The sequence below is a fragment of the Synchiropus splendidus genome, chromosome 19 (assembly GCF_027744825.2).
Source record: "Synchiropus splendidus isolate RoL2022-P1 chromosome 19, RoL_Sspl_1.0, whole genome shotgun sequence".
Taxonomy (NCBI): domain Eukaryota; kingdom Metazoa; phylum Chordata; class Actinopteri; order Syngnathiformes; family Callionymidae; genus Synchiropus; species Synchiropus splendidus.
The window spans coordinates 17015812-17039848 of NC_071352.1; the positions used below are offsets into that span (position 1 = coordinate 17015812).

The following is a 24037-nucleotide window of genomic DNA, read 5'->3' on the forward strand; positions in this document are numbered from 1 at the left end:
AAACTTCACATGTACCCTTCAGACTCATGAGCGCCACCGTCAGAAAGGCTGGTACCTTTGTGTGCAGTTTGGCCAGCTGCTTCTCGTCCAGGTTGGTCTGCTTATAGACTCGAGTCTTGTACCGGAACTGAAGCGGAGAACAACACATTTTGATGGAACAGTGACGATACACATGCTCCTTCATTCACTGTCTTTCGATGAAACGTTCTGACGACTGGCTCTTGAAACAGCCACATCCATTCAGAAGACACTGACTCTTTAAAGGCCTAGTGGAGTGTTTGAGGTCTGTGGCTCACCTCGAGGTAGGGCACCCCTTTCTCGAAGGACTGTGGGTACTCCCGCAGCAGCCGCTCCTCCTCCAGAAACTTCGCATCATGGCCGTCGGTGGCCGGCTGGAACAGACCGTAGTTCAGGACGTCTCGCAGAGACTCGGTCAGCGAACACAACACCTGCTGCTTGGCCTTCCACACGGTGGCGTCTGGGTTAAACCGCAAACATTTCTGAAACAGATGTGAAAATGTTGAGCCAAAAAACGACTGAGAAAACCCAAGACATTCCCGGATTAAGGTGGGCATAAATGATCCAAGGAATCGGGCAGTGATCAGGAGCCAGAGAAAAAGCTGAGCCTGAGGGCAGGGTGGTCTGGATCTACAGCATCATCACAGACTTTAAAGAAGCAAGCAAGATCACTGAGAGAGTTTCCAAAATTTGCTCACTGGTTATCAGAAGACTAGAGGCACTCCTACTTCTTCACATATAGAAGAGTTTGTTTTTACTTATCACAAGTACGAGCTGTTCCCCACTCTGGCCCAAGTCCTGTTACCTCGGCAACCAAGCAGTCGACCAACTAAATGATGAATTCATGCCTCAACAAACTCCAAAGCTATCAAATGTTTTTAAATTTGCGTTCCGGAGCAGCACAACACAACACAACCATATGGCGGAAACATCACTTAACATTGGACTGTTCCTTTAAAGCTATCGTATCCACTCTTAACTAGCAAGGATCAGCTAAAATCACACACTCCAAAAGACACGTCAGACTTTCTCAAAAGTACCACAATTGTTCATCAAACGTTTCAGATTCAGGGCTCATCATTTTGATGACAAATTCATTGTCAATCCATGTGATCGGTATCGAAGATCGGCAACAAAAACCCTGAGCGGAGCCTCCCTAGTGAGGACACTTGTCTGCTTGCTCATATAACAGTAAGCACAGACACCATTTTGAGCTCGACCATGGTAACAAGTAGCCAAAATAGTTGATAAAAATATTGAGGAAAATGGGGGGAAAAAATCAATCACACGGTGAGAACAATGATGTTGTTAAGTAACCAGAAAGGGGCCCAGAGGAAGCAGAAAGGGACCCCAACATAACCAAAAGTGACCACCGTGCAACTGTGTTTCGCTCACATAACACCACCACCTGGAAAGGTTTGTCAGCGTCAGGAGACTTAAGAGTCAAAGATGGACGTTGAAAGAAGACGGTGAGTGAAGCAGCAGGACTGCAGCAGGCGGGTGCAGCCTGCAGGTCTCACTCAGCAGGTATGATCGGCAGCAGCTTCCAGGGTCTCGGGTGGGTCACTGAGGGTCAAACGCGGCTCGGCTCCAACTCTCCGTCAGCAGAGAGGAGCATAAGTCACGATTACAGAGCTGACAGAAGCTTTTCTGCTCGCTCCCCATCTTCCTCTGCGTTCAGAGACCTCGAAGCCCGGTGATTGGCTGGAGCGCTCTGCTGCATTACTGCACAACTGCCGCCGCCTTCAGAGCATCCCTGTCAATCACGCTAATCTGTGCGCACACACACACACACACACACACACACAGCGCAAGTGTTAGCGTTCCTGTGTGTGTGTGTGTGTGTCACAAAGAGATAAAGCTCCGGAGCGCCGGGGAGGAAAACTGAGCAGCAACATCTCCCTGCCTCTGGTTCGCTCAATGTCTCGCACAGCCAACACTGTCACCACGGCAACCGGTTCATTAGTGGAGCAAGCTGCTTGTTGCCATGGAGACGTGCCTGTGTTCCCCGGGAAACAGGGCACGGGGAGTGTGTGATTGTGCGAACATGTGTGTGCACCATAATCTAATAGAAAAACCACACACACTGCTTCACTGACACACACTTCTCCCAACACACGTTACACACATGTGCGCCCGCACACACACACACACATTCACCCACTGGAGCACCTCTGCAGAGAGACAACATCGATGGCGTGGCCTCAAGCGGGCACACACAGAGATTGGGACATGGAGTGAATGAAAGTGCGTTCATAAACACACCCCCACACAAATGTAGCCACAATCCTGAGTGTGGAAAATACATACACGTACACAATCCTCGTGCCTGCTCGAAGACACATCCATGAACACACAACATTGCTGCTGGGGTTGCACACACACACCTGCACACGCCGAAGATGTGGCTCCTGGGAACATCAGGCACACACCGACAGACGCGCACACACACACACCAACACACACACCGCTTCTCTTGCTAGTGGGTCAGTTGGCACACACACTTCTGCACCAAGATGCTGCTGCAAAAGTTGCGCGCACACAAATAACAGAAACGCAGATGACTTGGCGAGTTATGACACAGAGGTGGAAAAGGCAAACACACAATAGTGATGTGAGACGGCGCACACACACACACGCTCTAAGGCATCATTGCACTGATGAATTCAAACACACACACACACAAGGTCGCAACAAGTTTGTGGCCTGAAGCGCGTGGACTCGTGCGTGCACACGCTCACTCCCAGCAGGCTTCAGGCCTCACATCAAACACAAACTATTATGATAAAATAATGGAAATTAAAAGCAGCACATAGGAGGTCTTAGTATTGATGGCGATCCGTCGGACCCACGATGGATCGTTACGACCCACTCGACCAATTAGAGCCACTTGAGCAGGACACGGAGACTAGACTGACCAGATGAATGATGCTGCCAGTCGTAAAGTGGTGAAGCACAACACAGGACGTCCTGATCTGAGTGAACTTGCTCCTGGGCTTCTGTGGAGTTCGATAAAGCCCTTGAGATCAGAGTCCACTATAACCAGCTCCATCAGCAGTGACAGACTTGAAGCTGATCTGACGTGGGTTTGCGTGCGTGTGTTTAAAGAAGCCAGTCAAAGCACCCGGAGGAGACTTGAAGCAAGGACCTGACTCTGATCCTCTCCTCCTCAGAGTGTGACCACACTCTCCCACTCAGACTCCCACAGACACCCACTCTGCTCTGCATCTCCATTCCAAATCGTCTCCTGCCTCAAGAGCCCCACCTCAAGCCACTTCCAAATGTCTACCTTCGCTCCCCCTCCTCTGGTGGGTGGCTCACTCATCATTCCCTTCTTCTCAAGCATCTTCTTTTTTTCACTGTCTCCCTTACTCCTTGTTCCCTCCTACTTCTCCCTCATCCCAACCTCACCCCTGCCTCCTCCGTTCTCACTCCCCCCACCTTCCCTCCTTCTTATCTTTTTTTAAGTTTCTCTTCCTTCAGTTGCTGGCCTACTTCTTCAGTATCTCTCTGTCTTTTCATTAGCTGTTTCTTCTTCATCTCCCACCCTTCTTTCTCTCTCACTCCTTCCGTCCATCTACTTTCCCTTACACCCCTGGTGTCCTTGCATTTATAGCTTTTCATCGGCCCTCCACCTATTCCCCACTTCCTCATTCCCTTCTCTTTCTATCTACTATCTGACTCTCTCCATCATTGCTGAGAGCAGCATCTCTTCTTTGCCATTCTGACTGCACCGCGATTGTGATTATATTTCTTCCTCCGTTTTCCATCTCCCTGTACCTCCTATTCTTCTTGTCCGAACCTTTTCTCTATCATCTGTTCATCATCTCACTTCCTTCCCCCTCTCACATACATCTCCAGTATTCCTTCTCTCCTGATCTCACACCATCTCCATCCTTCTTTCTCTCTCTAAATATTTGGCATATGCATCCGTCTGTACTCATCCCCTCTAATCATTCCCTTTTTCTCTCTTCGACTCTCCTCTTTTTCTCAAGCTTCGGAGAGCTAGAAAGAGGCAATATGCCACTCTTCACTAGCATCAGATGCATTTGGGTCAAGTAGTTTGACCTGGATGTTTGTCTTCATCATGGCATCTGGACCGATTTCAGGGGTGTCTCAGCACGAAGACGATGACTCCCGACACAGGACACTGAAATTCTTCTCTTCTCTCTTTTAGCATCTGTTCTTCTCCTCCTCACTTCTCACCTTTGTCCGCTTGCATCCTTCCTTCCCTCCATCTGCCTTATTGAACAGCTTCAGTCTCATTACACCGCTCCGCATGCTTGTTTCTCTTGACCTTTAACATGTTCTCCTTCTATTTATCTTTACTCCTCTCGCCAAACTCTGCTTTCTTTGTCCATTCTCCTCATCTACTTTCACCAAGAACATCACCAGAAATAAGAGTCTCTTTCTCCTGTCCTCTATTCCCTCTCTCCAAATCCCTGCACTCCTTTTCCTGCAGGTCAAGCAATCTGGGACTAAAAGATTTAATGAGATCTGTAGGGAAATAACCCCCCGCTCTCCCCTGCCTGCCGTCACCTCAAGACTCCTTCATTTACATCTGCAGGTCTCCGTCCAGGTCAGCAAGGATCCCCAAAGTTGGAGTCTCTGCACTGTAGCCCTACTTTGTTGAGAGGGAGACAGAATAAAAGCGAACATGCTGTTGATGCGCGCAGCAGGAAAATACCAACTTGACTGTGAGAATCTAATAACAAATCAGCCCACCACTTCCTGCTGCGACAGAATCAGGAGATAATGAACCTTCTTCATCAGAGCAGCAGATCTGGGTTCATCACAGTGGCAGCGCGGACAAACGCCTACAACACGACTGGCGGAGTCGTGATGTTTCTCCGCTCAATCTCTCACTACTTGGGCTGGACTTTGCTGTGAGAATCACGGTACTGCCAGATGAACTAGTCAAGATATGATCAGGAACAGCTCCAGCGGTTGGAATTCTAAACCAGTCGTTCAATGGAGCCAAGCAATGTCACAAATGATGACAGCAGAAACGTGGTTTGCCACAACAGCAGCTGAAGTCATGTGAATACTGAAACACTTGGAGAAGAACCGATTCAGCAACAGATCCATGCATGATCAACCACTGCATTTTCTCACCTTGCCAAAAAAGAAAACAACAAGACACATTTTGCCATCCTGAGTGAGAGCACAGCACAAACACGGCGGGCAGACAGGACAGACGGATAACACCGTGTCTGGGAAGGCGAGGAGGGGCACAGACTCGTGACTAGCTGGGAGGTGAGATGTCACTGAGAGACAATCGTGTGAGACAAGGAGTGACTTTTCAGGAATCTGAATCTTATCACATGACGACAGTTTTGGTCCAGCTTGACTGTATGACAACACCTTGTCACTGACAGGGATTTAAACCACCAGATGATGATTCTGTGATGTATGGTGAGAACCATAGTGAGTGGAGGACCAGGTGAAGAAGCCCTGACCCATGTAGGTCTGCTCACATTCAAGATTCTCCTTCATGCTGTCAGATTGAAAACAGCAATGATGAAGCATGTCGCTTGGACGAGCAGCTCACCCTGAGCTAGAGCTGCCATCTTAAAGCTGAGCTCCCTCATGTTTCAGAACTACAGTCTTGTGTCCAAGCAGCCTCCGTTACATCGATCCACCAGGTTCAGTTTCGCATCACTTCCATGTTACACTTGTGTGTTACACTTCCCAACACTTGACCGATGACAAACGCCTCAAGCTTCTCGTGTAATATCGAGACAGTGTTTGTGATCCAGAGGTGAGCAGAAGTTCAGGCTGCCTAAAGCTGAGATTGACAAGCACTGGAGATGGTTCTCCCGCGAGGGTTTCTGCTGGAGTGTCACCGGCGTCGAAGGCACGGCAGGAAAATCCCTCTATTGTGGTGGAGATGATATCATCCACTCATTTTCCCGATTTCACTCCAGCCCCTCACTATAAAAGCAGTCGAGCAGTTTTGTGCTCTGATTTTTCCTCCCTCAGAGCGCAAATTGTTTCTGCTGCAGATTCACTCTCGGCCTGGTAAAACTGTCTACCACGACTAAAGCAACTCACTGTCACTGAAACTACACAGAAATGTCGTTAATATATCACTTATTTGGGGATTTCCATCTGTCGTATAACCAAGAAAAAGCCTTATTCAACATTAAAGTATTGTCTTAATACATTTTTGGATTCATTTCGCAAAAACTTTTTTTGCGAAACTCAAATTTCCTTGTTATCTATTATTTATTTTGTTATTTTGTACTAATGCATTAATCTCCAGTGCAATACTTATCATATCACAAAAATACAATGTAAGAAGAGTTATTACATTTATTTATGAAATATTTTAATAAGCAAATACATTTTTTTAAATCTATATTGAAATACAATCAAAGAACAGAAATGCATTATTTACTTTTCTGCATTATAGAATTCTCACCCCTGAATCATAAACATTATATCATTTCAGATTATTGATGACACACACATATATATATATATATATATATATATGTGTGTGTGTGTGTGTGTATTAGTTTTCTATGACGATTGTCTTCTAGACCTGGTATTTAATCTACAGATGTCAGAGCACACACACTACATTCTCTGACGCGATGACGATGCCTCAGGATTTAATTCAATAGCCTCATTTAGGAATGAGATTGCATGTCTTTTGGATCAGAACTGATTAACTGAATTGTTGAGTGTCATAATTGACTGCACCAACACTCCCATTTGTGTAATTGATATTTGCTGTCACAGGAACTTGGCGTCATGCCCCGGCAGGCCGGGAGACAATTTTGCCGCTTGTGTGAAGACGGCTTGAGCGTTTCCACGATCCCCAACAACCATATGCCTCAGAAAAGAAATCCGTCATTCATTTAACGTCCACAGAGATTTTAGGATCAGCTTGCTAAACAATGCATTCTCACCAGCAGCGTAGCTCTACGCAGAGCCTCTAACAGATGCCACAACTCTCTAAGCAACCAGTCAAAGCACTTTGTCTGTTTCTTGTTTCATTTGACTTGAATGTCCTTCTCGCACCATATTGAAGGACAGCATTGCTTTAGATCAGGGGCTAAGAGCCACATAGTTTGACTGTGCTGCTGAACAGAGCCACATGCTCCAACCATGTCAGGCTGTGAGGCTTCACCTGAGCAGCTGCTCACCTGACTCAGTATAGTGATTCAAGCACATCCAGGCTTGGAGCACGTGCAACAAGGTTTATTGTTTATGTTTGAAAGTTTCAAAACGCAAGCCAAAGTCAATTATATTGTGACATTTTGCCAGTCTAGCTCTTACTTTTTGGTCTTATTTCCTGTATAAAGCATCATGTCAATGGCAACTTGACCAAAATCACAGCCATGTTGGCGGCTCATTTGGTGAAGAGCCGCATGCGGCTCGGGAGCTGCGTCTTCTCCGGCACATGTGGGCGCTCTTTCTTCTCCTCCTTCCTCAATTCATAACATTTGTGTGCTACAGTCGCTCCCCGGTCTCATTACAACGCAATTAGCCGGCAATTAGAGTTTATTGAGGGTGAATTAGCTGACATGTGGAACAGACCTAATGTTCCGAGGTGTTACACCAGATAAGACGCGGAAAGGAGGGGGGCTCTTTTTTAAATCACCAGCCGGAGGAAGGACGGAGGAACCAGGACATGAAGACGGAGAAGATGTCAGGGAGCAAGGGAGACGGACGACATGTATCAAACCTTGTTTGAGTCTTTACTGACTGCTACTTCCAGATATTCCCGCCTAGTCTTCGCTCATCACTGGTTAAGCAGAAACTTCACTTCATGTCTTCATTCCCGACAAATCCCATGAACCTCGCTCCGCTTTCCTTCCATAGTCCCAGCTCAAACTGCTCCACGGTGCGAGTGGTTGTCAGTCTAAATGTCTTCTGTAAGGGACCTCTCACCCTCAACAGCTGGGACAGACAGTCGGCAGCGGATAACTCATAACTTCCTCATCGACTTTGGTACATAATGTAGAAGCAAAACATGAACCTCTGCAAGCAGATAAGGCAACTGCCCTGGGAAAGCAGCAGCGGAAAGTGAAAGTTAACCTGTAAAAATAGGAAATTGTACTTTTAATGTGCTATAATTGACACTGATTCCAAGTTTCCAGGTGATTTGGAGGCATTTTTAAAGGGAGCTACTCTGAGTCCTTCACGGATTTCTAAGCTGGTAAAGTTTTCATGGGCTCAAATAAAAGTCAAATAAAAGGCTCTCAGCTAGGAGCGAAGTCATTTTCTCTCCGTTCCTATGATGAACTTCACCTCTCTTTATTATCTCCCTTCTGCTTTCCCATTCAACTCCACCCCCATCCGTCTCAGACTATTTCTGGCCCTCTGCTCCCAACTTTCAGCGCCCAACCAGTCCATTCACAATGAAACTTTGATGGCGATTTGTTGGAATAAATAGTCGCCTGTGAATTATTCAGCGCAGGATTTAAAAAACACACTGACTCGCACCCACTCTGGCGGCTCAATAATACATCACACGGCACCAGGAGGGATGAAGAAGTGTCGAGCGAGGCATTTGCGGAGATCTTAGACGGATGGATGTTAGCTTCAGTTGCCATTTAAGCGTTTGTTGATGTCGCTGAGGCCAAATCCAAATATCTGAGGAAGGCTGTGGAACAGAAAGAGAGTCTGGCTCTGCTTTAATCTGCCAACTCGCTTTCTCAGCGTCTCCACCATTTTTTTCTTCTCTCCCAGCGCAAACACAGCATCCCTCACGTCCCTGACTCCCCTTTCTTTGTAATTGAATTATCGAGTCATGAATCCCTGGTCCGAAATCACAGAGGGGAGCAGAGATTTGGGAAAATAAGAAACCTACATGGGGGTTTGGCAGGGTGTTTTAGCGCGGCTGAGGATGTCGTCATGCATCTGCAGCAGGCGAGGAGCCAATTTAGCTTCTGCACTGATGTGCAGAGCTGCGGCGGATCAGCGTGTGTGAGACAGTATAGTTTCACACATGGACTGCTGCATTAATGGTGATCCACTTTCCCGTAATTGAACAATATCTGTGTTGCTCATTCACAAACTAGTCTCTGTCCCTCAACCCTGGTGTCTTCAGTCTTGAGCTCAGACCGGAGATCGTCTGCATTAGAACCCAACATTCCCACGTTATAGTTAATCCTCACTTTGAGAATGTTGAAGTTCAATAGATCCCTGAGACCAAGGCAGTGCAACAAGCCTGGAATGTCCCGTCTTGGACATCCAGACACTTGCTGAGTGGCGCTTCGCTCCTCTGGATACCTCCATCAAGTACCAGACACCAGGTTCTGTAACCTGATTTCCTTGCTTCAAAGACAAACGGACATTTCTGAACTCATCAATGCTACAAGTCCCACCGACCAAACTGGGACAAAATTGTCAGGCAGACTTGTGAATGACACTGAATGGCATGTGTGGTCTCAATCTGAGGCAGATACATATGCCGCAGAGTCCTCTGTTGCTGCTGGACTCTTCCATTCTCCTGAGCTCCATCACCTTGAGAGTCCTTGGTTTAGAGCTCCACTTCTGCTGACCGGCTTTCAGACGCATCAGGAGCTGCGAGAGAACGTAATGCCGCAGCTAGCTGTCAGAGAGCCGCGTGCCCGTGGAGCTCTGATCAAACATCTCCCGTCGCACTGCCAAGCTTTTGAGCAAAGAAATATTCATGTGTTGATTTCAGAATGAGAAATCCTAAAAGCTGTGACATCATCAAAGGGATTCTGAGCTTATGATCCTGTCGCGACAGAATTATCAAACTGCCTAATGAACAAAAAGCATTATTGCAAATAAAGACTCAATTCTCTCCAGCCGCTGCTGAGCTCGCGTGATGTAACAAACGCAAACACTGCATCGCTAGCTAGGTAGCTGAGTCCACCTGTAATGTGGGAGCTTCAGAGCGTGACCTGCATATACATAATGAGGATGGCCGAGGGGCTGCCATTCAGCTACTCTAGGCCTCCACTTCTCGAGGAGAACACATGCTGGATGAGATGGGGAGTCAGCAGCACTCCTGACTCCTGCCTTCCTTTCCTGTCCATCACAGGCTGCATTCAGGGCTTCAGCCATTCCTCAACTATCCCCAACATCACACTGGAACAAGACTCACCATCCCACCTCTGACACTACTTGTCATACGGAATCCTGAACCCTGACCTATAGCGTGTCTCCTCGGATGTTGCATACACTCTACATGTCAGAATGACCCAGCTCCTGGCATCTCATCACGTACTCACGTGAACCATTGCTGAGTCCACAGTAAAGCCGGAAAGTTCAATAAAACCATGGTCATCAATGTAAAGAACAGACATAAACGCTCCACTCACAGTCTGCTTGATGTCCGGGATGCCGATGCGAAACACCATCATGGCAATGTGAGCGTCCTCTGTTGGCACGGAGCTGCTACTGCGCTCCTTCAGCCGTCTCTGCTGCTGATTGGTTGCTTGGAGCTGCGACCCAGGATTGGAAGAGTACGGGTTTGTCGTGTGTCCCGGGTTTCCCGTCCGGCCCGCTCCAGTCGGACGTCCGGCCGGTTTAGCCGACTGCCTGTGGGCATCCCCCCTCCCTCCTCTCGACAAGCCTCCTCGCCGGACCTCCTCCACCATCTCCTCCTCGTCCTCCTCCTCTCCCTCCAGCTCGCCATTCTCCTCCTCTCCATCCTGCTCGTCCTCTTCCATCTCCTCTTCCTCCTCTTCCTCCTCCTCTTCCTCGTCCTCTGCCCCTGGATACAGATGTCGATTGTTTCCCAGCATCCTTTGGTGCTCCTCGTCGCTGGACAGGGGGCTGAAGGGCATCGTCATGGTGACAGCGCCGGTGGCACCGGAAGCAACAGCATCATTCCCAGAGACTCTATGAAAGAGAAGCAAGTTAGTTTTACTATCATGAAAGACAACTTTAAATTCTCATATCTCTGAAATGTCAAAATCAAAAGCTTTGACTGGTGTGTCAAGCTTTGAAGAGACAGGTTTGTGTTATCTACGTGATGGGTATTTATCATCTGCCATTTCATGCTCGCAGGCCGGCACCCAGAGCCCAGATGGATGACTAGAGAGCTCAGCCATCGAGAGACTCCGAGCAGAGCTGATACTCGTGTTCTCACACAGAGTCAGTTAAGGAAGTTGAGACTCCACATGATCTCAAGTTGTCATGCATTTCCAGCAGGGAGTAGGCAAAGGCATCATCAAACTGAAGTGGAGAACAACCTGTCCCTGCCACAGGGAGTCGCAAATGATTGATGTGGTATTTGAGAAGTTTTGCATCCAAAAGACGTTTTCATTCCGCTTGCAAATATTTACCGCCCAAACCACAGTTTGTGTTGTCGGCAGGAACAGAAAAGTATCCTTTGTTGAACACAATAAACAGCTCATAGAACATATAAATCCGAATACAGCTCGTCATTTGTTGACACTATGACCAGGCGAATCAGATTAGAAAACAAGCTGTCATCACACAAACAGGAAGATCAGTTCTGCTGTCGCTCTTTGGGTTTCAGGTAAAAGGGCAGTGACACGGACAGACACGGGTGAAGACAGATTAACATGGCAGAGGAGACAGTTTGTCAACAGAGGACGGCTCGACCCTCGAGGAAGCGTCTGACTCTCTGAGAGACAGGAATCCACTTCAGAGCGGCAGCACTGTGCTCAAATGCCACCACAGCGACAAACTAGTTCTGGTGTGTGTTGGTGTGCGGTGAGTGTGTGTTCACAGCGTGGTGCAACTTAAATATGACTTCAAGCTCGAAACAAAAGGCATCCAACGCCAACCCCTCGCCCTTGTAGTTTTCCGCTAGCATATGTGAGATGATGTCATTTTTCATGACATTGTGGGACTCTGCAGCCGGTCACTTTCACCGACAGATGAGTCACGGCAATCTATTCAATATCCTGAAATGACGATTCAAAACACTCACGGTCAGATGTGAGCTTGGTGGTTACAACTACAGTTAACGTATCGGTGCACACTTTCACACTTGAAGTCTTTGTACGCGTCTTCCAATAATGATCAATAGGTTGACATTTAAGACAGAAACTAACTGAGAGTTCGTGTCTCAACTGTCACACAGCCTCGCGCGTCAGCATAATCCTCACTCTGGCTCAGGAATGATTTGTGAACCCTCAGCGCTACACAAATAAGCACAGAGAGTCGTCAAGCCCTTACCTGGATCAACATAAGCAGTGAGACGCCTTAACATCATGAATATTCATGAGAGACTTGAGGTGTCACATGTGCCACAGTGTCAGCGGCCGCTCCAGTCAGCTTGTCTTTAATATTTCTAATCCCCGAGATATGATGAGTTTCTGTTTGGAAAATACAAGGCGCTCTCCTGCCTCCGTTTTCACGCCGGCGAGCAGGGCGCCTGTGACAAACTTGCGATGTGTGAATAGCAGCTGAACTTGTGCCGAGGAGGACGAGGGAGTGAGGAGCAAACTGACGGGAGCATCTCATCACACAGTACGCAACGCACATATTCATCTTCAGTTGATAGGGACTGGTTTTAACCAGTGTTCAGGTTTAGATTAGACAACTTCAACAGATCATATGAATAACCCTCCATTGTTCCCTTGACCCACACACAACTTCCCTCCATTGTTATCTAACTCCACAGGAAAACTCTGAAACATAAACATGTGCTGACAAGAAGAAGGGTCAAGTGTGCTGTGACTGGGAGGCAGAATCAAAGTTTCATGAAGCGGACTCTGCAGCAGGCGAACACATGGCAGCTCCCAAGAGCAGCAGATCAAAGTGAGAGGTGGAGAATTCAAAGGTGCGATGATGAGGAGGATGAAGGTGTTATTGCTGCTGTCAGAGCATCGTGTTTGACGGTCCTGGTGCGGGAACACCAAACCGACTGGCATCAGCAGAGTGCTTCATGTTTTTCTAGCCAGGAAGATCATGCCAGAAGCGTTTCGCAGCGGCAGGTGAAAGAATGACAGCGCAGAATCTGCATCACAATCCTCCTTGGGCATTAGCGCAAAGGGCCGTCTAAGCTAATTTAAGCTGCTCTGCACGACGCATTTCCCCCCTCCTCAATCACAGGACACATGCAGACGGCCTCACACCTCGAAACCTTTTGGACTGAAGGAGGATAATCAGAGCGCTTGCTCCAAAAACATGGGACTGGATTAGGGTTCATAGGAGAGAATGAAGGAAAGCAGTCCTGAATTCACACTGCCATCCACAATCATTGTATTGCTTCATTGTCAACATTCTTGGTCCAACACTGTCTCGCCACAATCTATTTCTGTCTCCAAACATCTGCAGATGCTTCCCTCTGACACTCTCATGCACTCACTGCCAGCAACAACCTTCCTACCTCTCTATCTCTGACTCCAACTCCGCTCATAAACTTCACATCTTTACTCGTGCTGTGACATCACCGTCCGCCTTGATTCAGCATTTAGTAGTTGAATGTTTGCCGACTTGCATCAACAAACACAAGATGTTCTTTGACATGAAAGGACAAACGTGAGCATCAGATTGAACCATCTTCATCTGCTCTCTTGACCAAACGAGCGGCTCCATCTTGCCCGAACACATTTTCCAGAGATGCCACCTCCGCCTGCGAGTGTGGCATCTTTCATAAACAGATGTTAAACGACTCATCTCGCCGTCTCCACCGCCTTGAATATCTTAACATTTCATTTCGCAGAAGTGTGTCACTACCCGCTTTGCCAGCCACCTGTTACAGCCTCCGCTAGTGGTCATTTACATCTGGAGATCATCTCTTACCGCGAATCATGATGCTTGAGAGCGAGTCAGAGTGTCGTGGAAGAAACATTTCCCCTCTTTAGATTTTGCTTTCAGCTCTCTCGCCTCAACTGATGTGAAAATGAGATACTTTAAGATCAGCTTTATCAAACCCGTGAAAACATCTTCTGTCGATGTCAGGCTTGTTCTTACTACTCACAAGGATTTACAACTGCTTGAAATAACTCGGAAAACTTCTCAAAGACTGAAAGTTATTTGTCAAGCACAGAGGAATGGTTGCTTTTATTTACTGGCTGAGACATTAACCTTCAATTAAACAGCATCTGTTATTACTTGTCAAACAATAATAATAATTCTGGACTCTTAAAATGATTAGTTTATCCCAATCTGGTAGGGTTTTGTTCACAAGTGATGGAATCAACATTCCGAAAAAATGCACACAACCAAACATATATGTGATGTTTTCAGAATGGTATGTTACTAACAGATGTGAACTTGTCTTTTTCAGAAAATCGGGACAATCTATTTTTGCGCTATTTTCTTGTCTTCGGTCAATTGCAAATCTCATTTTCTGATCAACTTTGACATTACTGGTGACTTTTCTGGGGTTTTAAAAGGTGTAAAGGTGTGTGGGTTCATTGCCCATGCCCCCAAACGTCCTCACACTTTCATTTGTGAGTCATGGCTGTCAACTGATGGTCAGATCCTCTGTGTCGCCAGCTCATCCTCTGACTGACATCAATGACTCTATATAGTACACAACATTCTGTGGGTGAGGAAGAGAAAAACTGGTTCCTGCACGGTTTGATAAGTCGCTGAGTTATCTGCGATAGTTGCGGTGCACCTCCAGGTCGAGCAGTTGCAGTTAAAGGGAAGTTTATGCTGCCGGGGGAGTCACTGTCACGCTGGGATTGTCCTTTCAAAAGGCTAACGAGGTAGCTTATCGCAGGGACGGATCTGATGCCGCCACCGCCGCGCTACCATCCATCATCGGCGGCATGGCGACACTCAGCCTCTCTCATCTCCGCGAGCGCATCACTCTCCTCGGCCTCCTGCGTACGTATGTAGGACAGGCGCGTATTGAGACGGATATTTTCAGCGTCTCTGTCCCCTGGATATTGTGCTGGGAAACTTCCAATGAGAACAGATCGGCCCACTTTTCTGGCACCAAACTGGAGCGGCCAAGTTCCCGCCGCATCCTTGTTTGACACAAAACAGCATTTTGACGTTGCACAAACAGACCAGAGCCCACAGGAATTGTGCAGAGGTGACTCGCACTTTTGTCAGATGGCGCCAACACCGTGAGTCCCCAGTGGGACGAGTGCATCGTAACCATTGGGACAGGGACAAGCTCAACCTGAGAGTTGATGCTGTGCCCGTCCCCAGTTAAGGTGACAGGAGAAGTTTAGAACATTGGAGGACATGTCGTGGATGCACTGGTCCAGCAGTGGTGTTGGTGTCAGTACAGCGGGTTTATGGGCTGGTATTGCGGGAATACAGACCCCAATATAGCATGAGCATCCCTGTAGCACTGAGGGGGTGTGGAGGGCAATCACACCCATCATGTGAGTGGGAGGTGAGCAAGTGGAGGAGAGGATGGAGGGGTGCCAACGTGGAGCTGAGATCTGCAGTGCATTACTGTTAGAAATTTGAACATTAATTCTCTCAATCGCGAGCAGAAAAACTGCAGGAATAGATTTGAGCGATTTAGTCAGCGTGACCCGCTCAGCCAAGTTACTGTTGGAACTAGCATGAGTGTGGAAGACTTCCACAGACGGTCCCAACTGAGGTCATATGCAGTCGTCAGTCATCGCCACCACACCTCAGCAGAATCCCACCCTTGTCACAGAAAGATAGCGGTGTAATGAGACTCGCTGGATGAAGAGTTTCAAGTGGCAGGGGCACTGGAGAGCGACGCCGACGGGCCAAGTCGCGGCGGCGAGTTGGCAGCTCGGGCCAGCTCATGAATAAATCAGCAACAGCGGGAGTCGCTGCAGGGGAAGAGGCGGCCCTGACATACTGGCCTCTGAAATATTTAAGGTGGATGCTGCTCCATGGCTGCAGGCGGACCGTGTGACCGCCCCCAGGTTTCCTCCCTCCATGATAACAAAATATGTCTCCATGTTCACAGCAACAACATCAGAGGTTCAAGTCAACGTCTTGACCCCATGCTGACCCCACGCAACCACGATAAACAGCTGCGTTAACAAAGACAAGCAGAGTTTATGAATAAAGAAGGATATCTTCTCTTCAGCAGCACACACTGCAGCTCACTGGGACCTGGCGAGTCACTTGCTGCTGGAAAGTTCTCGATGAAAAAGAAAAATTTGTTTGACAGAGTGAGTCAGAGATTTGAGCAGGCAGGAGGACGGAAGGTCTTCACATGTTCCTGACTCGATTCCGAGTCCACGTAGGCCGATCAATGCGGCTCCACATCAAAAGACGGTGACGGGCGGCATCCGCTTCGTGTTCGGCATATTCCCCGTCCTGCTCTGCTCCTCCCAGAAACATCTTATCTCATCATCTTTTCTTAGCTCACTCGCCTCCTCCAGCCTGCTCACTCCAACTCCAGCGTCGTTTAGTGGAACCGTCACAGGATTCATGGCATCGGTGAATTAAAGAGGCTGATCTGAGCACTGTTATACTTGTGAACACCACATTCAGGTGCAATGCCACAGCAATCTGGCGAGGGAATCTCATCCATCTCCTGCCTGTTACTATTCTTACTGCTGGTTTTATTATTGATGCAGCATGACTCCCAAACACAGCCGAGCCCACCGCGGCCCAGTCATCACCGCCAAGGGAGAGGAGGAGCTGGAGGACGGAGATGAGGGGCAGGCAGAAGGAGAGGAAGAGGACTGAGGTGAAGACAATCGCTAGTGGGAAAGGTGGAGGAAGAAACAACAGAAGGCATTGGTGAAAACTGGGGATCATAGGGGCTGAGGCAGAAAAGAGGAGATGAGAAAATAAGAAGAAAAGAGGAAAAGTAAAGCACATTTAAGTGATGAGAGAAGAAAGTTGGACAAGAATAAATGGCTCCAGAGGGTGATTAAAGGATAATGAAGGGATGAAGAGGCACAAAAAGATAAAGAAGAGATGAAGCGATAAAGAACAAGGAGAGGAGGAGAGAGGAAGCTTAAATCAAGGGAGGATGTGGGAGTAGAAAAAGAAGTAGAAGGGGAATGCAGTAAGAAGCGTGAGAAAGAGGAGAAGCAATGGAATTGAAGGAAAGAAGCAAAGGATGAGGAGAAGAAGGGGTGATGGATGGATGAAGGAAGAGGAAGGAGAGGGTGATGAGTTGCAGGTATAAAGACAGATGGATGGAGAGAAATTGAAGTGTGAGCAAAAAGGATAAATGGAGATGTTCAGGGAAGAGAATGATGAAAGGGTGTGCGGGACAAAGAGAAATGAGAAGATCTTTGGCTTCACTCTCTTGTGTGTCAAATCCAGCGACCTCTAGTGGTGCCAGCAGGCTACTGTCATAATCATGTCAGTCAGCAGCAAACAAACCAAAGAGCCAGAATCCTTGTCGAGCAGCCAATCTCTGATCTCCCACACTGTTCCCTCCTGAAACAAACAAAAGCTGTTTGTCCCGCTGGAACCTGAACGCACCGTCAGATCCTGGTGACTCTCCAACTCTGAAGTGGCACTCTGATCGCCGCCAAACATCTGCTGCAGCTAAATATAGAGCACTGCTCTTTGAAGATGATGATGATGATGGACTCGACCGCCGCACCTCTTCCTCTCCACCGTGCAATTAACGCCGATAAACAGTGAAGTCATGACGCCGCCTCACAGAGCGCTGACCCACAAAGAGACTGATGTCACGTGCAGAGACGCAAACACGCTTCAGGGAGTTTGATTCAAGACTGACGACACTTTCTGATCTTCCTGTCCACAGCCAGCACAGCTTCTGTGGAAATGGGTCGGCTTGTTTCCACGTGCGTCTGGAACGTGGACAATCAAGTGACAGTCACAGCACAATTCTGTGTCTCTGAGGAGGAGAAGAAAGAGCTGAGCTAAAACACAAAACCCTCCGTTGACACCTCTGATTTCCACTTCTGACCTGTGGCCAGCAGGTTTGTAGCGACTGAAACAACATCACAGATACATGTGATGTGGCTGTCAACTTGGCCCCGGGGCAGATCCAGGACACGCCAGAGAGTACCGGCTTTAAAACAAACAGGCGGTCACAACAGTCCCAGAGGATGGTCAAGATAAACCACGCAGACTTGGTCCTGGTTTTACAGCAGAGACTGGACCCATTTGGGTTTTCAGGTTGGGCTGGCGACATCATAGACAGCTGAGTGCAAGTGAGAGAGGGAAGAAGAGAAAGGGCAGCGTTGAAGTAGGACAGAGCGCAGGGGAGGCCCGGGCGTCCCAGATCACTGCTCGGCTGCTTGAGACAAAGAGAGATAGGAACAAATGAGAAGGCTAATTCTGGACGTGTGAACTACATCTCCTACTCTGATGACGGCATGAAGACAAAGCTTCGCTCCAGAGCACCACAACCGAAGACGTCGACCACCATCCAGCAACGACCTCATGTCTCAAGACGAACCTTCAGTTCACCCACCAGATCGAGATCATATGAATATGAGTGACACAGACTGAGTTCCACTGAAACAGGGTCAACATCATCTCCTGCCAACTTTCAGCAGTTCTGGCTCCAGATCCCGGAGGTCAGCTGGCCCCCCGGCTACACAACTACAAAACAGCCAATTAATCAACCTCCAGCAACAGCTGCTCTCGAGGTCTGCCGCACTGGCCAAATCAATGAAGCTCCCAGCCAGAAGAACTAGATCTGGACTTGTTTGAAGCTGAGGAATATCGGCCATTGGCCATACACACTGATGAAAGTGACGTCAGAGAAGACTTCAGACAGTCTCAGGTGCATCCTAGCGACAAGCCACACCATCCTAGAGGAGTCTCATGACCTGCACCAGACAGGCTTCACTGGCCACACGACGATGAGAAAAGCTAAGAAAAGCTTGTGTTTGGAACACCTGCAGATGATTCAACCGGTGCCTGCGACCTCATTGACTGAGCAGTTGAGGATGAAGTGAAATCATCATTCTTCACCTGCTTGGCGTGACGAGAGCTTTTGAGCTCAGAGAACCACTCCAACCTTGACTCACGAGTCGGCATGGCAACCAGCGACACATGTACTTGATCGGTTTTGGCTCCTCTGATGAGAGAAGCAGCTTCATCTCTGCCATCACTGGTCCACATCAGTGTACAAAAGACAAAGTAGCATGTGGGCGCGCAGAACACACACGGATCACGTGGTCACTGCTGAAGCAGCTTTTGTGTTTGTCCTCAAAGGCGCCCAACGGCACACGACCTCTGCAGTATTAAAGCAAGCTGCCATGCATGTCGTCCGCATCCTCCGGTGAGAAATCATAAGCGCTAGTTAGCCTCCTGATACATGCAGATGTACGAGGAGTTTGATGTATCAGAACAGGCAGCAGCTGCTTCTTATCCTTTATTTACAATGTCGCAATACATCTCTGGTGTCTCCCCGAGGGTCACAGTTCCAGGCGGGGAAATGCTTCATGCTAACCGATGGAAGTTTTATCCAGTCAGGAAGAGATGGTGAGCGAGTGTGTTTGCAGGACCTTGAACTCTGCCACCGTGAGAGTCAATCGTCTGCTGCAATGAAACATACGACAAACGTGTCTGCCATTTCTTCATTGCCACTGAAACCATTCTCTCAGATGATGATGTAACAGAGGTTGGCTTGATCTCTCACATCTTCAGGGAAGATCCAGAATCAGGTCCTTTTCAGAGTTAACCATTTCAATGCCCTCTCTCAGCGGGTGCTGAACAGATCAATATAATCAGAGCAGCGTCTGGACACTCGGTGACTCCCAGATCCCCTTCTTTGGGGGGAACCCAAATGAAATCAGATGCCAAATATGTCTAGATATCTTCTCTCCTCGCTTTAGTGTTTGAACAGTACAGAACAGAACAGTTCTAGTGCGGACAGATGATGTACTCCCAGTGTTACACCTCCAATGTGGAGTCACCGTGTGGTATTCAGCTGCTCCAGCCAGAAACACCACAGGAGAGAAGGTGGCAGCTCTTCCATCCTGGACAGCTCACCCTTGCTTTCCATCGGCGGTTCAACCTTAGAATGCTCTACCACAGACACTGACTCTTGGACTTGAAATAGCTTCTGACCCAGGAACCGTCTGGACAATATTTTGCATGAGGGTCATGCCATTAAAGACCCTAAACATGGGGTCAAATCTGCAACCTCAAAGTCAGCTTGTTCCATTAGTCAACCACAGTTTCTCACACCTCCATTAATTGACTTGATCATATGAGCCACCATGCTCCTCGGCACTGGTACGAACCTTATGAAGTCTTCAGACTCGGAACAGTCCTCAAGCCGCAAAAGCAACCCAGGCAACCCTTTCTGTCCTTAAGAGTGATAGAGAGGCGCTTCTTGTAACATCCTTGTTCACCCTCCTCTGCCATGATTCCTGCTTCCATGACACATGGCATCACCAATTGACCTGAATGCTTTTCTTGCCTCCGTTTGCATTGCAGTTGTGGTATAGTGGGAGGGGGCGGGGCATCACAAGATCATTCAGTCAGCTCAGATCTCACCACTGAGGACAGAAGTCCAGGCGGTCCTCATCTCTGCAGCAGAAAGATATTTGACAGCCTGAGCATCTGTGACTTTGACTGTGCAGGAGGAGCTCTACATGAATGCACCAAACTTTGACCCGCAAAGCACAATCCCTTCCTGCTGTACACATACATGCACACACAAACCGCAAAAATCACATGCCAATCCACCACAGAGACGACAGAACGTGTCCTTACTTTCTTGTTAGAATCCCTGCTGAAATAGAAATTCCGCTCCTTAGACGAGTAGAAAAAGAGCCCGGCGCTTTGCAGAGGAATCAGGAGAGAGGGAGAGGAGGGGCGAGTGAGGAGGATAAGAAAAACAGGGGGATGAAAGAAAGAAGATTCACTGTCACATCAACTCGATCTTGTCCCTTCTTAGTCCTTGTGTTCTTCTGGGTCCGGGTGTTGAAGAAGTCCTGCTGTATGCTGAAGGATGGAGCAGAATCCTCCGCTTTCAGCCCTTCCTCCTCCTCCTCCTCCTCCTCTTCTTCTTCCTCCAGCAGCAGCAGCAGCAGCTCTGTAGTAACACTTCTACCACTCAGTCCAGTGATCTCCTCATCCCTTGCTCACCCTCCTCCCTGCAGCTTTCTCTCTCTCTATCTGTGCTTGTGCTGGTTGGTCGCCTGCTCTCTCTCCTCCCTCCTGCTCTCACCGCTCCATCATTACCCAGATACAAGACTCACCCCTCCTTCCTTCTCTCCATCCCTGTGTCTTTGATGTTACGGAGTTCCACTCTGGAAAAAGAGTCTCCCTCCATTTTTCCATGTCAGAAGCGCCTCAAATGCAGCAGGATCCACCCGCCAACTCTAGGGGGTTGCGTTTGAACTTGCGGCCCGAAATGCCACAACATTTCTGTGCGAGTCAAGACCTCGCTCACTGGAATCCACCGAAATATGAATTAGAAATGATTCGGTGATGCATGAAGCTGCTGCAATGCTTGATCCATACATGAAGAGAAGGGTGGGGGAGGAGTCTTGAGCTGGTGAACTGAATATCAAGCGACTGATTCAGTTAGCGCCAAAGTTAGGTTAGGTTGGACAGCCATCTTGTTCATGGCTGTCACCTTGCAGCAAAAGGTCTGTGAAGGCGACAGGCTGACATCCTTGCCCCTCCACATGCACAAGGTCAGCTCTACTCCAGTCACTCATGGACGTCAGAGCTCCCTTCGATCAAGCGCTCCCTCTCCCCGTGCAGCCTACTCAAGTGTCTCACAAGTCTGAAGTGGTTGGGTGATTTACAGCAACAGCTTTGTTAGCACCCTGCTCTGACACAAGGCGAAGTTTGTTCCTCGCACTGACGGAAGACTGCACACAAACAGCCACTAATGAATCACTGTGGTTCTGCATCGCCGGGACAAACATCTCAGCTCGCCATTAACAGGCATGTTTTCTTCCCTCATTACGTCTCAGCTCAGAGACTGATGTGAAGGAGATGACACCTCTCACAGCGGAGGCCGTCCACCTCTGCGTTTAGCCAGTGACTCATGCGGGGGTTAGCCTCGTCACTCAATTCTGAAAACTATTACACAATGAGATCTCTTGGTCAGCCAGAATCTGAAGGACTCGTACAAAATAGGAAAATGAAGCTCCGTTCTGCTGTTGGCCTCCAGATATGTCTAAAGATATCCAGATGGTTCCACAAAAATCTAGTGCATTGGTCAAATATATCTCCTTCGGTAAAGCTTTGACTGTATTTGTGAAACTGTGTGTGCCGCAGTAATGATGAGCTTGCCTCCGCTTGGTAATGATTGACTGATCTTGTGCATCTCTAACATGAATTTAAGAAGGCATTCGCGGCATCTCTGGTGAACCACACTCCGCCACATCTGGCGGAACATGCAAAGGTTTTTATTCCATGTATTTGTGAACAAGTGAGTAGAACATTTGGGAAAGAGTCCTTAAAGAAGCTTTGCGCAGCAGTGTTTCTCTCCTCACACGGGAAGCTGCCTTCACTTCTGAACTCAGCCCCATCACGACATGTGGATGTTAGGGTGGATTCATTTGCCTTGCTCGTGCCACAGGTATTTTTGAGCATTTGTTCTCATTTGGGAATCTCAATGTGACGTGCAGTCCAGTCAATGCAGGACTTTAACTTGTCAATTGATTCAATCAAAGATAGGGGTGTAAACAGGCGAGCAGGTCTAACTAAAAGCAAACCAAGGTAGCAACACTGAATTCACTCTCAGCAACAATCACTACAGCAGGAGTCGTCTTCATCAATATGCATAAGCAAACCCACTCGGTGTTCCTGTTGGTGTGCAACAATCACGTATTTTGGCAGTCGCTGGAGAGCTCGGCTCCCTCTCTTGATCACAGGTCTAAATAGCTCCAACAGGCAGCACTGCATCCAGAGCATGAGTCGACATTAGATCTTGTACAAGTCACTTCACAGCAGTGAGCCGCAGCTGATGAACATGATCCCCATAAAACAACATCATGTCGATGAAGTCGTCACCCTGCGCCTCCGCTCGATACTGTCACAACTTGCACGCGAATGGTTGCACCAAGACTTGGTATCCAACAACAGGATTGCACTCCAACCTGTGCTCACCAGTGTTGCCGTGAACACAATCACAAAGGTTTTCTTCGCAGGGTGTCCCCTCATCAGGTGAGTCACTGGGACGAGGCCCCACAGCAGAGACAAGAAGCCTCTTTACTCTGCAGCTACTACCCCCGCAACCTCAGATCAACTATACTTCCAGACTACTACATCACAAATAAGGGCACCAGCAGTCCACTAATAGTCCACATAATAATATATTAATATCATGTTCCACCACTCCCTCACGCCACCATCATGGCGCTTAAATGCAGAATCTGTGGAGAGTTAACAGCCCTCTCTTGATTTGATGACAAATTTCTTATTTTATTCCCCTTCAACTGAGATAAATGAAGTCAACAATCCCTGTCATATTGCCTTAATTAATCCAAAACCCGGGACTAATTCGCGTGAACGATCAGTGGAGTGAAATGTTGTGACGACGCAGCTCCACTGAATTCAACCATCTCAGTTTCTCCTGCTGCCATGGCAGAAAAAAAATCCCTGGAGTCCAGGAACAACAGAGAGGAACATGGAGTCGCACAGCTGCGCTCATGTCGACACGGTTAATGGAGAAACAATGTTGCAAGACAAAGTGAGGGGCGGATGAATAATGGAGATTTTAAGACTGAAAAAAAGGAAAATGGGATTGTGCTGTCCATTTTCAGCTTGAAGGGACCAGAAGAGGAAATTTGCAGCGAGCGCTCCGACTGCTGAATCGCAGGGTGCAGAGGAGGAGGGCTAAGTGGTGTTGTGACAGCTGAGGAGCTTAAGCCCCACATTGTTGTTGGTCTAATCATCTCACTGTACCTCCTCTCCTGAAGATGATCTCTCCTGCTCTGCTCCTCACATCCCGGTTATGAAAGACCTGCTCCATATGGCGTCACTCCCTGACTGCTCCTGTGGAGGAGAAGTGGGTCGACGGAGGAGGAGGAGATGGTGAGGAAGGGAAGTGAATCATGCACTGTGGTAGAGTATGGACACTGACTGGCATACCAACAAGCTGCTGTGATGGCGTGGCTTCTGCTGATCGAGCAGGATTTATGTGATCCACTGAGGCTTAACCGCAAAACTCAAGTATCTGCCTTCAACCTGGGAGACCGACAAACAGACTGGTTGCAAATGCATATCCAGCTTCTTCTGGAAACAGAGG

The 24037-nt window shown here is 48.2% G+C and overlaps 1 protein-coding gene across 1 annotated transcript in view; it reads right to left on the reverse strand.

The window, feature by feature from the left end:
• Positions 1–24037, reverse strand: part of shank1 (SH3 and multiple ankyrin repeat domains 1) — a 50504-nt gene that overhangs the window by 26327 nt on the left and 140 nt on the right. The window contains exons 2-7 of the mRNA XM_053850916.1: positions 23881–23976; positions 23695–23784; positions 20542–20863; positions 10326–10848; positions 297–500; positions 56–127 (exon numbers count right to left, since the gene is read on the reverse strand). Of these exons, the coding sequence (XP_053706891.1) occupies positions 56–127; positions 297–500; positions 10326–10799 (750 nt within the window). The 5' untranslated portion in view covers positions 10800–10848; positions 20542–20863; positions 23695–23784; positions 23881–23976. The remainder of the gene's footprint in view (positions 1–55; positions 128–296; positions 501–10325; positions 10849–20541; positions 20864–23694; positions 23785–23880; positions 23977–24037) is intronic.